We start from the raw sequence: 15,030 nt of genomic DNA on the forward strand, positions 1-15,030 counted from the left end.
AAAACATTTTTTCCCAGAAGCTTAAAAATAATCTTACATTTTTTTCTTCACATACTAATTCTCAACACTGATATCCTCTCCAAATATATATCTATCTTCCAAATAACTCTTTCAGTAAAACACTTCCTAATTGGTAATTTGTATCTCAATATATTCAGATGTATAAACTGTATAACAGATCAAGAAAAAAAAGAACATCAGTTAGGTCTATAAATGACCTCTCAGGTTTCATATACAAGTTTTCTCCTATGAGACCAAGGCTGTATGTATGTTTTACAGTTGGCTGCTGATGCTTATAGATGCTAGAATTTCAGGTCCTACTTTTATAGCACTTTGTTTCATAGAAATGATGCATAATCAACCATGGGGACAGTGGTGTATTAACTGCTTAAATAGTCTGCCTTTGGAACCCAAGGAACCTTCAGGTACATGAAAGATGCACAGAAATAGCCTTTTAGCTACCAAATGAACCATACAAAACCTGCTGTGATACCACTACTTTAAAGTTCAAATGGATTTTTCTCAGTAGCCCATATTTCTAAGGAAAGAAAGCTTATCCATGCATACAGTACATGCACAATATATGTGTGGATTTCTGTCTAGTCTTAGCCTGTTGTCAGGCACATTGGACAGTATCAACCAAATTTGACAGAACAGTAAAGGACACAAAATGCCAGAAGAATCAAAGACATATTTCTGTAAATTTGATGAAAATAGCTCACAGACAGACCCTACTCATGTATTCACTGAGGCACTGCCCCATTAACATGATCCCTTAATATATGCTGTCTAATTTCAGTAGGAGACATTAGAGAATCCCACACTGGAAAATGACATTTAGGATTCCCTAACCACAGGAAAAGCTTTAACCAGAGTCCATGCTTTATTAAATATCAGAGAATGTAATCACAGCACACCAGACCATTAAAAAAAATTCTAAATCAATCAATCAATCAGTCAATCAGGTTTTCTTAGTCCCACTGCTTCAATAATTATTTGCTTCTATTCTAAATACTGCTCAGAACAGGGTGATGGCATAAAGTAACTTACTACCTGTGCTTACCAGATGATAGAACAGCTAGCTCAGCTTAACGGAAACAAAAGGAAGGTCTTCCACAGACAACTGAGTCAGTCTCAGCAGCCCCCCTTGATTGAAGACAACTTAAATCAAAGAACAATCAAGACATTTATTACAATGATGGCATAGTAGCTTGTTGTGCAAGGTGAGCACGATTCAGTGCATGTATATTTCTTTCCAGTCCTTTTGACTCTATTTACCCTGATTACCACATCTCCCTAAGGACAGTTCTTCAAGTAAGGATGGCTGATTAGCAACAGCATCGCTTGTTTGAAGTGGAAGCTAGTACGTAGTTGTTCCTTGTGTGTGCTCATCTTCCTGGCAAACCAGAAATGACTGCATCCAGTACCTCTTCTTGGTTTTAATTCTCACATGTGAAATATGAATGCTATTTCTAATTCAAATTTAAGATGGTTTAGTGATGCAGGCAACCTGTTGAGTATCTATCCCTGCTTCTAAAGTAAATCCTGTGCAGCATTGTTGGAGGATCAGGTAAAGCACACTAAATACGGTTAATTTTAAGCACTAGTTTTCATTAGTTATTATCATAATTGTTATTTCTGTTTTTATTAAAAACTATTTTTAAAATAAGTATCCTGTGTTTCCTATCACTTATGTTTTTTGTGGGCTGTTAAAGTTGCAGTATTTCATCTGCTTTGAGCACTTGTAGGACTTCTGAATAGAATTTCTCAGATACAGGAATGAAACAGACTCTGGTATAATGTAAGCTGCCTTGGTATTTTAATAATGGTATCTTTTTAATGTGCTCAGCATTTAGATACATAAACAAATGTTTATATTCTAAATAAGATCCTAATTCATCTGATTTCATGCTTGAAGAAAGTTGTTAGAGGATCAGGTTGTCTTTATCCCCAATTAATTTCAGACGTTCTTTGTTTGATGAGCAGAAATAGTTCAGGTTTTGCAGGTCAGTTTCCCATTTGGAACTGAAATTAGTGAGTCAGAAGTACTTTCTTTTGTATCAAGTGTAGTCAGCTGCTTCTTTCCAGAGCAGAGGTCTTAATTCTTTTCCATCACTCTCAGGAAAGGTATTGGCTTTGCTGTTCCTATCACTAAAAGCCACTGTATTGATGCTACGGTTTATAGCCTGTCACAGACTTATCTTCTTGAAGGAACTTCATAGTTTCCCTTCAACAGCCCTGGCTCTTTGCACTGCAGAACCTCTTCTTGTTCTTGGATGATATAATCTCAAAAACGCGTCTGGATCTTTAACCTGCATTTTGAACAGCTGCTCTGCAGCAGAGGAAGCTCAGAATTATCTGGTGGCTTGTGCAATGGGCTGTGCTGATCTTGTGTAATATACACAAGTTGCAACAAGGGAAATTCCAATGAAATACCAAGATTTTTTAATTTTGTGTGTGTAAGGGGAGGTCAGATATTGGGACAGGGCCCAGAGAGGTTATGGAACCTCTGTCCTTGGAAATACTTGGAAATAGACTGGGCAAGGCCTTAGCAACCTGTGGCTTTATTTGAGGGTGGCCCTATTCTGAGTAGGGATTTCATCTCTTGAAGTATGTGTTAGTATGTGACTGACTCAGGCTGTCATTCCACTGGACTTGTGTGTTGCTAGATGACCCAGTCATACACATCTGACGTGGACCAGAAATTAATATTTGCCTCTGTTTATGACAAACTAGCCATAAGACATGATAATGATTTTTTTTTCAGCACTCTGAACACTGGCTGCATGTGCATGGAGGGAAGGAAGTAATAACTTTCCCAGCATAAAACCTGAAGTTACAAAGTTAACCAGTCAGAATTTTCCGAACAAACTGGAGCCACCAGAGGTCTTATTCAGTCAATATGTTTATAAATAAACTTGCAGCAAATCACTGCTTTGAGTCAGAGCACCACCACAGCTTTTTTTGGTCTGATACCATGAGACCCAAAGCTGGATTTATTGTAACATCAAACTTTGGCCTCAGAGGAAAAAGCAATTAAAACACACAATTCTCCTAACAACTCTTTGAGGAAGGTTATTACATGACATCTCCTTTTTTTATGGAAAGTATCATCCTGGGTATTTATGCATTTTACAGTGAAAAAATATGTTAAAGAAGGGTATAACAGTGATAGCATTATTCTAATCTGAGCAATTATCATTTTGTGGCTTCCCTCAGCAAATGTTCATCTTTAGTACAGCAGTTCTGCAATGACTGCACGTAGTCAGAGCTCTGTTGATTTTTAGTGGGGTTTGAACCCTGTAACACCAAGTGCCTTAGAGGACTGGGTGTTTCGTCCTTTTAGAGAAACAGCACAAAAATGAGACTGAAGGATTGCCTTGCATGACGCCTCATCGCTTTGTCATACACTTGTTAGCATATGCAAAGGCAAACGCACTGAATTGGGCATCCCAAAAAGGAAATTAAATGTAGGCAAGTACTAAAAATATTAATCAGAAGGTTTGAGTCAACCCAATAGACTTAGGTGCAGACAGCCATTGACTTCACCTTTACACTGAACTAACTATTGCCTGAACAACAATACACCTTTTTTGTGGCTGGCTGTAGCTTCAGTGTTTCTGTGTACTTCTACTTGAGGAACTACTGTCACTTTTTTTGAAGAAACACATTAAATGGAGAGCAGTTATTTCTAATTTTTTTTATTTCTCATGCAGTCTCATTTCCAGTCAGACCTGAAAAATAAAGTAGCATGCATTAGCACCCCTGCCAGAAAGGCCTTCAGCTATAGTTGTCATAAAGCAGATGTTATTTTGAGATGAATGGTCAGAAAACTTTATTTGGTCTCTATGCCTCTGCTTCTGTGAACTCTAAATCATTGCAAGTTTTTCTAACTGTGGTAAAGTTTGAGGAAGCTGAGTCAGTTTTAAGAAATCCTTGCCTCATCATATGAGACACAATAACTGATGGGGCACATGTGGTTGTTGTAGTGCTGAGTAAAGTGGATATACTTCCTCCCAACCCTTCAGCCTTTCCAAGCTTATGTAGCTCACCAGAGGTAGCACTTATGACTTACTGAAAGGCTTTTGAAATTTGCCTTGAAGAAAAACTCTTTGAACACACAAGTCTTCTTTCCTATTCACAGTTTCTCGCTGCACATATTCACTGACCACTTGCTCATATCCCTCAGCCTTGAAAAGCTGAGACAAGAACTCTGGAAGAGAATTTAAAAAAATAAGATGAAGTATTATGTTTAAGCTATTTTTAAAACACTAGTCAGCATTTATATAAGCATATGTTCTTACGTGCTACAGCATGAAAAGCACACAGGCCTTCAGATTTCAAGCTGTTCTATGCAGGCAGACTGCTGAATAAAAATCAATACAGATCTCCTTTAGAAACATCAACCTAAGCAAAACAGCTTGCAAAACTGGGACTTAAGCTAATTACTCAGTTTAATTTCCAAAACTTGCCACATCTCTTACTTTCATTGAGCCTTGTCATCCTCGTGACTGATGCCAGTGCATTTTCACTTTGTGCAGCTGGCCTTCACTAGCTGAATACATCACTTATCTCAAATATTTCAAAGCTAATCCAGCCTTGTAGATGCATCTCTGCTTGAGGAAGAATACCCCCCTACATTACCAGACATTCACATGCCATTGCTCAACAGAAAAAAATGGACAAAATGGCAAAGTGGATATGGTGGTACCAAGCCTCCACTAAGTCAAACTGAAAGTATTTTCCATAAACAAAAGAATTTTAGTCAAAGCCTATCTCCCTTAGGGGAGGCAGAAGTACCTCACAAACAGGGTGACCTATGCAGCAGAGAAGGCTGCTCATGCTATTGACTTGTCGTGTTAATTAAAAATCATCATTTTTCCTTTCCTGCATCTTGCTTCATTTACTCAGGCAGTAATTTCACAATAAATTTAAGCGATTCTAAACTTGTGCTACTTGATAGAAAACAAAGACATGCCATTTTTTCACTGCTCTGGGGGATCAGCTTGATGAAACAGCTGATCATGTAGTTACAGAGGAACTCCAGCACTAGAAGAGGTGGTGTGTTGAGGAAGGAAGATGAGACCACCCACTTTGGTGGTAGTGCAGGCTTGTATCAACCTCAGGCCATTATGAAGCACCAGTTGTAAACATAGTGTGTTCATGTAAAATGGGGGATCCACGTCAATGACATATAAATAAACAGCACTTAATTGTGGACCTATTGAAATCGCATTGTGAGGAAGTTGCACATATTTCATAACAAAAATTGCAACCATGCATTCCTCCACAAATTTAATATTATTTCAAACAGTGGAAGAATGGATTTTTTTTTCCCGTGGAAGAAGCTCAGTGCTGTTATCTGAGGCCAGACATATAAATAAGCATCATTCAAATCATCCCATGCAGCATTACTTGGTGTACCAGTGTAGTGCTAAACAAATGAAAAATAGCACGGGTTGCAAACAGCAAGGAAATTATAGGAGTCATGTTTCTAATAACAAAAGAACTAATTCTCAAGCATTAAGCACTATTTATGTTAAAATTTGTGGGAGGAATGAGATCACAATGATTAAAAATGGGAGCAGAGGTCATCCATGAGACAGTCACAGACCAGGCCAAGGTAAAACAAATGCTAACATGAGCAATATAAGACAAATTCTGTCTCTTCTCCTTCCTTCCTCTTCTTCCTCCCTACCTCAATACTTCCCCAAAGCAAACATGCATACTAGCAAGGAATTTCTCATTCAGAAACAATTCTAACACACAATAAACATGGGATTTAAAATTCCACAGCTAGGTCAGTCTCTTATTTGTTCCCTTTAGCATCCATTCTCTTTGTAAGAGCTAACTGTTTAACAGAAGTAAAAAAATCACTCAATAAATAACAGTTCTCAAAATGCTTCAATGAAGCTGTAGCACAGCCTGCACTATCTTAGATTTCATCATTGTCCTATAAAGAATAGAGAGAGCTCAGACAAGATTAATGGTTTTTATATATCAGAAGCAATTAGGTAATACGTTATGTCATAAAATATGAATAACATTTACTTGGCTCCAAATCAGTCTCTTCAGTGGCTGTACTTTGCTTTAGACTAAGAACAAAGAGCCCCACAGAAATAAACACACAGCTCTTATTACACAATGCCCTATAACTGATAGGGGAAAGTAACGGTTCACTGAAGTTTAGCATGAGGAATTAGGAGTTAGAAGATGAGCTATAATCCCAACTCATTGTGACAATCTAAGCAAATTCCTTCATGTCTCTGTGCTTCAAACTGTCCACCAGTAAACTGCAATAATTACCTTCCTTCCTAAAGCATTACAAGCACTGAATGAAAAACTTTTAAAATACTGTATCACATGGAAATGTTTTTTGCATCATCTTTACTAAAATAACAGAAGACAGAGTGATCACAGCTAGTCAGTGCTATCTCAGCAGGATTTGTGCACAAGCTTCTCAGTGCTTTAGTCATGGTTCTGCTTTAGGAGTCATTGACTTCCTCAGCAGACCTCATCCTGCACACCTGGAATAGCCTTGCAAAAAGAACGATGCCAAGATAACTACTTAGTTGCGTCATGAAGATGATCAATTCTGTTACTGAACATTGGTCTTTTCCTCTTAGGTAACAAATCTGAATGAAATTCAGAAACTGCTGCTCTTGGCACATTATAGCACATACAAGAAGCTTGTAAATAAGAAAGTGCTCCAAAAAGTCCTACCAGTTTAAATACCCTCTTTCTCCCACAAAGGATGGCAAATGAAGTACACCACAATTTAATAGTTCATCTGTGTAAAAGAAAACTTCCATGGGCATGTTGGCAATTCCCTGAAGCAAGTTTAAACATAAGATTCACAGGAAGAAAGCACTCTACAGCATGTCTTACCTTCAGTAAAAAAATATGATCTTGTCCCATCTTGTCTAACATAAAAGTTTTCTCCAAGTTTGCTGCCAGATTTAAACCTGAGCATTGCATGATCATACAGTCCATAGTCTCTGAACAAGACACACTTGCCTGGTTTTAATACCTGTCACATAATGTGTATATGCTTTAATAAGGTAAATGGATTTAGCCATATATATGTATTTATTTGTACACACATACAGACACATAATTAAGACAAGGTATCCTAACACATTCAATACAGAAGTGATATATATATATTGAATCCATTCCCTGTGCAACAAAACAGTTGTATATAAACTGTTCCCCACGAACAGTAGACTACAAATAGTTTTAAGATATCTGTTTGGGTGTAGATCAGCTAAATAAGCTTTTTGCAACATCTTCAAATACAGAGGAAAGAAGAAAATACACAGTTTAACAATAAAAATTAAGTCCTACCAGGGCATTTTCTTTGTTGGATAGTATACAGTCTGGCACATGATTTTGCTTAACGATTAAATATAAAATTTAGAATACAATGACATTTCTTTTTTCATGTTAGAAAGAAAAATGTTGCAATATAGTAAGAAATAAAAAAGGAACAATTTCAGGAAAATGGATTGCAGGTTTGAGGGTTTTTTAAATTCCTCTTTCGCAAAGAAATCAAGCCATCAAGAGTTCAAAATTTAGAAATACATGGTCATTGGCCATGCTGACTTTAGACATGTGATGCATGCAAGTTTCCTACCTCATCAAATACCAGCTGTATTTGTTAGAGGAGAAAAGGAGTACTTGCCACTTGCAAATCTGTGCAGAAACCTACAAGCGAGTTAAATGAGCCAGGCATCTCCACTGAGAAAACAGTAATTAGCCTTTTCATGTGCACGAGCTAAGAACCAACCCTGACTTTGGAAAACAGCTGGAGATATACCAAGAAATCTAACATTCCCTTTTGAAAATACTAATGATAAAACAAACAAGATATCTGATAATATAAACCCCCAAATATAAACCCCCAAATACACACATATGCATAAATAAAAAATATGTTGACTATTTCCTTCTGCAGTCAATATATGACATCTTGGGGAAATTCAAAACAATCACAATTCAGATTGTTTAAACCACCCTCTGGATGGCCCTATCCTAGTCTATCAACTAACAAAGGCAGCCTAGGGAGATGAGTCTCTCTAGATTAATGCTGATCTCTGAAAATCTGACTTCTAAATCACCACAGATCAAGCATTTTTAATAATAACAATAGCATCCTAACTGCAAGTCACTGTATCCTCTGGAAGTCAATTTTGGTTCACTGTCATTCACACCTTATCAACACAGACACCTCTGCAATCCATAAATATTAGTTGTAGCATACAACCTAGGAGACCAAATCACAGGTTCAAAATACCTTTTTGTTGATGGCATGCATTAGGCCAGAATCCAAACCACCTCACAATACCAAGAGAGGAAAAAAAAACATTTTAAAACATATTTTAGTCCCATATACTAGGTGAACTAACTAAATACATCCATGGAATATTGTATTAAAGATCACCATTACAAGAGGGGTTATATTCTCAGAAAAAAATTGTACTTTCAGGCTAAAAAGAAGGAAAGGGCTTTAAAGGCTGTAAAATCAGCTAGTTTTACCTTGTAAATGTTCTTTAAGACAAGATGCATTTTGTCAGGATGAATGGCAGAAAGCACAAATATAAGTGTGACAACATCCACAGAATCTGCTGGTATGTTTTCTAGAAGATCATCTTTGGTAAGATCACACTGGAACACTTTACATCTTTCCGTACTGTATAAGGCATTTTTCTAGGGAAATGAGAAGAGTATGCTTTCACTGAAAATTAGAGGCATTTGTTATTGCAGAACAGTAAAAAGTTTGTGAAACTAATCAGTAGAGTGACACAAAATATGGTGGCAAAAGAACATTAACTTCCAACAGGTGACTAATGCAATCAGAAATTCTTTGCTGCATACTACAATAGTGAAACTACAACTACTAGAATAGTCTGTTCTCAGGAATTTGAGAAGGAATGTGCATTAAGACAGTTAAGAAAGCATACCATTTCTGTTCTACCGCTGCTTCTACTCTTTAAAAATACAGAAATATTATTAAAAGAAATTCTGCATTACAAGGTGATCAAAGTACATCTCTTGAGCTACAAGTATACTGTAAACAGGTTGGGTCCATGGCACATAACCTGCAGCCAGGCTGTTCTAGCCCACAGTTTTGCTTGGTAAAAGGAAACCTGGTCTGGACAAGAAGGAAGATCAGCAAGAGCTGTGGAAGCAGACACCATTAAGTCATCCAAAACCCAGGGTACACACTCATCCCAACCTCATCTTGCAGTGCAGCTGTGGCATCCCAGGGAGCTGCTGTCCTCTCCTGTTTGCCACATGTATTTCCTCTCATCTTTCCCATGAGATATGCAGTATGTGTCTTGTGGTTCTTGGTCACAAATGTCCCACAAGAGAATGCTTTCATGTAACAGATATATAGAAATTTACCTGTGATTACAAACTTAATAAACAAGGGGACTTTTAAAGCCCCAAGCCCCCACGAGCCTTGCTGGAAGACACTAACTTTGGACTGCAGTACCAGTTACCTATGAATAAGTATAAACATACCTATTTCTAATCAGGCTACAAATTTCCATAACAATAACTTTCACACCCCTGTTTTCAAGATTCTCTTTGGGACTCCCTCTGCCCCACAAACATCAAGGGCAAGCTTCCATCCCAAACAAATTTTGCTTGTACTACACAGTCAGCAGAGACATAGTAGCACTCCCAAAAAACAGTCTTCACAAATCATTCAAGTAAAGTAATATACATATATTACCATAATACTATAATTTGACACTGAAAAACTAGGTCTTGGGCAATGATTCGACTTCTTGCATAGGAGCTCCACTGGAATGGATCAGTCTCCATTTTTTGGCAAAAGCTATTCTACCCTTCTTACAAAAAGGAAGGCAAGAGAAGTCTGTCATTCCAGTCATCTGTAATTTCAGAAGCTTCTAAAGACACTCTAAAAGAAGTTCCAGATATCACACCAACCTTCACATACTCAACAGCTCTAGGAGAGAAATCACAGGCGTATGCAAAAATATTCAGATCTTCTTCTAAGAGTGGAAACAAGCAGTTCCCAACCCCACAACCTGCTTCCAGAATGGTCAGTTTCTGATCTGCAAACTGGGGAGGAAGAAATCCAAGATAAAGCACATAATTTTTGTTTTCCTCATGATATAAGCAGAGACACTGTTCAATCAGCATTTTAAAAGCTATATCAATTTTAATTACCACTGATTCAAAAACAAAAGTAGGCATCCACTGGATAATCTGATACTACAAAAAAGAAATCTTGATTTCTGGAAAATTACAAATCTTTTTAGAATATATTAATATTTCTTTAGTCATCTACCCCTTAAATAATCAACAGATTGTTGTACTATTTCTGTCTTGTCTTTCGTTCAGCTATAATGAACAACAGATGCATCTGGCTATTCCCCTTAATGATGTTTTGCAATTAGCCTGTAATTCTGGATGCTCTTCTTTAAAGCAGTGTTCTGAAGTGCACCAACTTGCATCTGAAAATGTCACATCACAGAGAGACAAGTTGTCTATTTAGGACACAAAACAAATATTCCAGATTTCGTTCTTAGTATCCAATATGGGTCAATTACAAACTGAAACTGAACTGATGCATTTGATTCTGAGGAGGTATCTTTGATATTAAGAGAAATTACACAGACCACTGCAAATTTAACATGTGACAGTTCTTACACTAATGGCTTTGTTATAAGTATTATTAAATCATTTGAAAACAATCAATCCCGCCTTTTACAGTGGAAGTGTATAGATCTCACCTCCCGACATGCTTTTAACTCTTGAAACTCTCTGGTTGTCCAATGTCTGTCTTTGAAGAAGTTGGTGCTGTTTCTTTTGTAAAATAGATCCCAGTTCTTCTGCGCCTCTTTCTCCAGTTTTAGTTGTTTGAACTCAGACACCAAAACCTGATCTTTTGCCAGTCTCTCAACTTCTTCTGGGCTAAGGATTCTTGCACTATGGCTTTTTTGGAAAGCATCATCTTCAATAGATGTTGTTATTATATTTAAGCAATTGGCTGATGTGTTTTCTTGGGACATCTTAGATTCTGTCACACAAATATGAACGCCAAAGACCCAAGGGTGATTTTTTTTCTTTAGTGTATGTTCCCATCACTTAACCTAGGTAAAATAACCAAGGATCTAGAAGCAGAAGAAAAATGAGAAAGAGTTACAGTACGCACTTATTGTGATTTTACGGTGATCTGTCCTACCTGATGGACTTCAATACCACTGGATTTCTCTTAATTTCAGAAACCCTCCATCCAATCTAACAACTGCATATGACATCATACTGATATCAAAATTAAAGAAGATACTTAACAGAGTCTGCTGGTCTTCCCTCTGCATCCTAGAAAGCTACCTGACAAAAGAAAGATGGTGCAGCTCTAAGCTTATTTTCACTAAAACTGACTTTAAAAGGAAAGCAAGGGCTTTGTTTCTTGTTAACCCCAGTTAGAACACCTCAGAAAAATTGTAACTGAAAAACAGATGACATTTAAAGGTCCCATTAAAGTTGATGAAACAAACTGTATTCATGTTAGCATTTCTCCTTCCTGCTGTCCTCTCTGTGAGAAAACATCAGCGTTTATAACACCATGTCACTCAAACAAGAGAGCAATACCAGTACTGTGGCCAAAATGCCCACAGCCAGCCTGTGTCAGCATTCCTTCCACTGCCTCCTCCTGAGGATCCACGCCAGTTTTAACAATCACAGGTGGCTTTATTTTCAGCAGTTAACAAAAATGGAGCAATGAAAAGAGTTCTTCGTAGGCTGGGAAGGGATCCAAATCTTTCCTCTGATGTTAAACTAGTTCTGACCCCTGCCTTGCCACAAGCATCCAGATCCTGGATGATGGCACGTGTGAATTAAATCCTGCGTGGCCCAGTAACTCCCAGGGAAGCCCAGGTAGCCAAAATGTGCCACTCGCATATGTCAGCGCCCAGAACCAGCCATTGGCGTCATTTTACCAAAACGGAAAGGAGAAAAACCCAACAATACCCACCCTAAAGCAAAAAAAGAGTGGTACTTCACTTATGTATTTTACCTTACATGATACAAACATGGACATATAATACAAATACGTGCAAATGAAATGAAGAACTGTCAAAATTTTGTCCAGCTTCACAGGAGACAGACAGCCCCTTTTTCCTTCAAAAACAATGGAAAAGTTTACAGAGAAGAGGCTCCCTCGAAAGAAAGTCTCCTCAGGAAGAGTATACCCTCAAAAAAAGCTTAATCAGCAAAATTTCTGTTATATGCCTGGCACGCTAGAAAAAGATCAACGTTTACATTTCTTCGTAGGACAAGCTAGGAAAAAAAAAAGCCAAGCTAGTCCTTTCACCGACCCATCTGCGCTCAGAAATCGCTGCGGTGGGAAGCTAGCACCACGATAACCGGGGTTTTCACAGCCCATGTTTAGGCTAAGGAGCCTTTTAGAGGTGTCTGCTCCAGCCCTAAGACCGCAAACAGGTAATACCTCTGTGCAAGCCCGCGGACCTGCCACCGGGAAACCGGCTTCCCGCCAAGAGCTGCTCCCTCAGAGGGGTCGGGGCCGGGGCCGGGGCCGGGGCCGGGGCCGGGGCCGCCACCGCCGCGCTGAGTATCCCGGCGGGGAAGGCCCCTCCTGCCCTGCCCCCAGGAGGGCGGGGAGCGCCGGGCTCCCACCTCTCCTCCGAGGGACGCCCCTCCGGGGACCCGCGGCCCCTCCGCGGGCACAGCAGCCCCTGCTCGGTCCCGGGCCCCCGCCTCGCCTCGCCTCACCTCACCTCGTCCCGCCGTACCCGCCGCCGGCGGCCCCGGAGCACTTTCCCGGCTGCACTCGGCCCCCGGAAGGGCGCCGGGCGGCAGCGCACGGAGGAGAGGAAGGGACCGGCCGGGCCGGGAGGGGAGGGGAGGGGACGGGACTGGGGACATGAACGGCTCGGCGAGCACGCCGCTGGACAAGGAGGAGCACCCGCTGCAGCTGGGCGAGAGCTTCGAGCGGCGGCCCAAGGCCTTCTTCCACACGATCCGCTGTGAGCGCCATCCCCTCTTCTTCCCGGCGGGGCCCGCCGCGGCAGCCCCTTCCTCCCGCCTCTCTCCCCGTTCACCGCGTCCCGTCCCCCTGCCGCCCGCCCCGGCGGCGCTTCTTCTGCCGCACGCTCTGCTCCTACCGGCGAGCGCCCTCTCCTCGGACCCCTTCCCGCCGGGCGGACCCGGGGCGGGGAGCAGTACCTGCCCGGCGCCCCGCCATCCTCGCCAAGGTTTCCTCCCGGGGTGCCGCCGCGACTTCTTACTTGCTAAGGGCCGCCCCCTCCCCGCAGGCCGGCGGGGGCCTCCGACCCGCCACGACGAAGCCTTCCTCTTGCCCTGGCCGCCGCTGTTCCTCACCGCCTCCTCCTTCGCGCCGCCCCCCCCAGGGCTTCTTTCCCCCTCGGCGCCCCTCTCCCCCCTTTCCCTCCCTCCCGCCCCCCTCGGCGCCCCTCTCCCCCCTTTCCCTCCCTCCCGCCCCCCTCGGCGCCCCTCTCCCCCCTTTCCCGCTCCCTCGGCGCCCATCTTCCCTCCCAGCCCACGCCCACGGGTGTTTTCCCCGCAGAGGTGTCCCAGCCCGGCGGGTAGCCTGAGGGGAGACGGGGAGGGTGGGTGACGGCCGAGAGCGCTCGTAGGAAGGAGGTTCGAGCGAGGCAGGCCAGGGAAGACGAACAGCTTATGAAAGTTTTTCGTGAAACGTCCGTGGATCGCTTAGGAGCGCGAAACGATCCCCTCCGTGAGGGGGTGGCTTGCCATTTTATTTTATATTTTTTTTATGGCAGTTGCAGGACAGGTCACCACAGGCCCCGGCCTGGCGGGAGTGCCTGGAGAAGAGTGCGTCTGGTTGGCAGCCCAAGCGCCCACAGTTTGATTTTTAACTGGTTATTTTCACGATGAGGCAACGTGTAAACCCAGCAGCCCCATCGCTGGCTGTCCCGACTCCAGCCAGCTGTAATAAGTCACTTCCAGGAAAGCAAGCAGAAATGACTCAAACGCATACGGTACTGCCTAATAAGTGTAAGATAAAACCTGAGGTAGGATCTCGAGCAGTTTCAAAGTTTTTAAATAATTGGAAGAGTATGTGGGTTTTTTAAAGACACCAGATGTTATTCCAACTGCTCTATTTAGCATTGGGTACATTTAATTTAATATTAGAAGATTGTTTTGAAGAGGACCTCACTGTATCTCTGTACTTGAATTCTGTGGATAAGAAATTGCTTTTTCTTCCCCTAAATGAGTCCAGGATTTAAAATGAGTAGTAAATCACCAGCAGTAAATGAAACTAATACTAAATATATTTCAGTAGCTTTCTATTAAGGTGGGGAATTTATACAGCTAACAGTAGGATTTTTTGTTTTATGATGCATAATCCTAGGCCCAGTCTCACGGCCTGTATTCATACACTACGAGTAAGTAATTTCAGTGATATTAGTCACCCAAGCGTGACTTGAAAGAACAACTTTCTAGATTGAGCTGTTACTCAAGCAGATGGTCAATGATTGAGGCAAAGCTATTTTGCTCAACAGTAAACTCTGTCTAGTGGATTAACACTTAAATTTTGTGTCTTTCATCCCTCTGGTTATACATAATTCCACCATGCTAAAAAATACCATACCATATGTTTAGTACATTTAACTGTTTATACATAACACTGAACAGTTTTATCCAGCACTAACGTATTAGCAAATCTCCATTTATAAATCAAAATTTTAAAATAGCCCAACTATCAAATGAATGAGGTTGTCTGATAATGTATGAATTAAATCCAAGCCATATCCAGATAGAAATATACTAGATTTCTAGAACTGAAAGTGCTTCAACAATCAATTTCTTAAGGGACTGCAAAGCCAAAGCTCTTCAGACTATAACTGGAAGAATGCAGTTTTATTTCAAAAGAGCTTTCTGTGTGCTTTATTTTCCTTCCATGACTTTCAAGTGAGATCTCTTAATTTCCTGGTTATACATTTTTTTTTTCCTAACTGTTGATCTGAAATTATTTATCTGGGATCC

General features: G+C 40.9%; 2 protein-coding genes across 11 annotated transcripts in view; one reads left to right on the forward strand and one right to left on the reverse strand.

Annotated features, from left to right (window-relative positions):
• Nucleotides 1-1,795: 1,795 nt before the first annotated feature.
• Nucleotides 1,796-13,394, reverse strand: METTL6 (methyltransferase 6, tRNA N3-cytidine). 10 transcript variants are annotated; one of them, XM_069770291.1, is made up of 7 exons: nucleotides 13,287-13,394; nucleotides 10,770-11,150; nucleotides 9,961-10,095; nucleotides 8,539-8,709; nucleotides 6,889-7,030; nucleotides 4,076-4,213; nucleotides 1,796-3,734 (listed from the first exon to the last, which is right to left on the reverse strand). In XM_069770291.1, the coding sequence occupies exons 2-7, from the start codon at nucleotides 11,046-11,048 to the stop codon at nucleotides 3,709-3,711; spliced, it is 891 nt and encodes a 296-aa protein (XP_069626392.1). In that variant the 5' UTR covers nucleotides 11,049-11,150; nucleotides 13,287-13,394; the 3' UTR covers nucleotides 1,796-3,708. The 10 variants fall into 10 exon arrangements, 8 of the variants coding, with proteins under 8 accessions (XP_069626392.1, XP_069626391.1, XP_069626408.1 ...); XM_069770290.1 differs by having other exon boundaries at nucleotides 13,225-13,374; XM_069770307.1 differs by lacking the exon at nucleotides 13,287-13,394 and adding an exon at nucleotides 13,164-13,184.
• The window catches only part of EAF1 (ELL associated factor 1), a 172,655-nt gene continuing 170,349 nt past the window's right edge, over nucleotides 12,725-15,030 (forward strand). The window contains exon 1 of the mRNA XM_069770340.1: nucleotides 12,725-13,025. Within this exon, the coding sequence (XP_069626441.1) occupies nucleotides 12,923-13,025 (103 nt within the window). The 5' untranslated portion in view covers nucleotides 12,725-12,922. The remainder of the gene's footprint in view (nucleotides 13,026-15,030) is intronic.

The sequence above is a fragment of the Haliaeetus albicilla genome, chromosome 2 (assembly GCF_947461875.1).
Source record: "Haliaeetus albicilla chromosome 2, bHalAlb1.1, whole genome shotgun sequence".
Lineage (NCBI taxonomy): Eukaryota > Metazoa > Chordata > Aves > Accipitriformes > Accipitridae > Haliaeetus > Haliaeetus albicilla.

Bases quoted from the DNA above. Each gene is read 5' to 3' on its own strand.
- METTL6 (XM_069770291.1), bottom strand. From the start codon at position 11,048: ATGTCCCAAGAAAACACATCAGCCAATTGCTTAAATATAATAACAACA. The intron at 10,096-10,769 runs GTGAGATCTATA...CTTCCTCCCCAG, and splicing joins AGTTAAAAGCATGTCGGGAG to TTTGCAGATCAGAAACTGAC. The intron at 4,214-6,888 runs GTAAGACATGCT...ATTCTCTTCCAG, and splicing joins ATCATATTTTTTTACTGAAG to AGTTCTTGTCTCAGCTTTTC.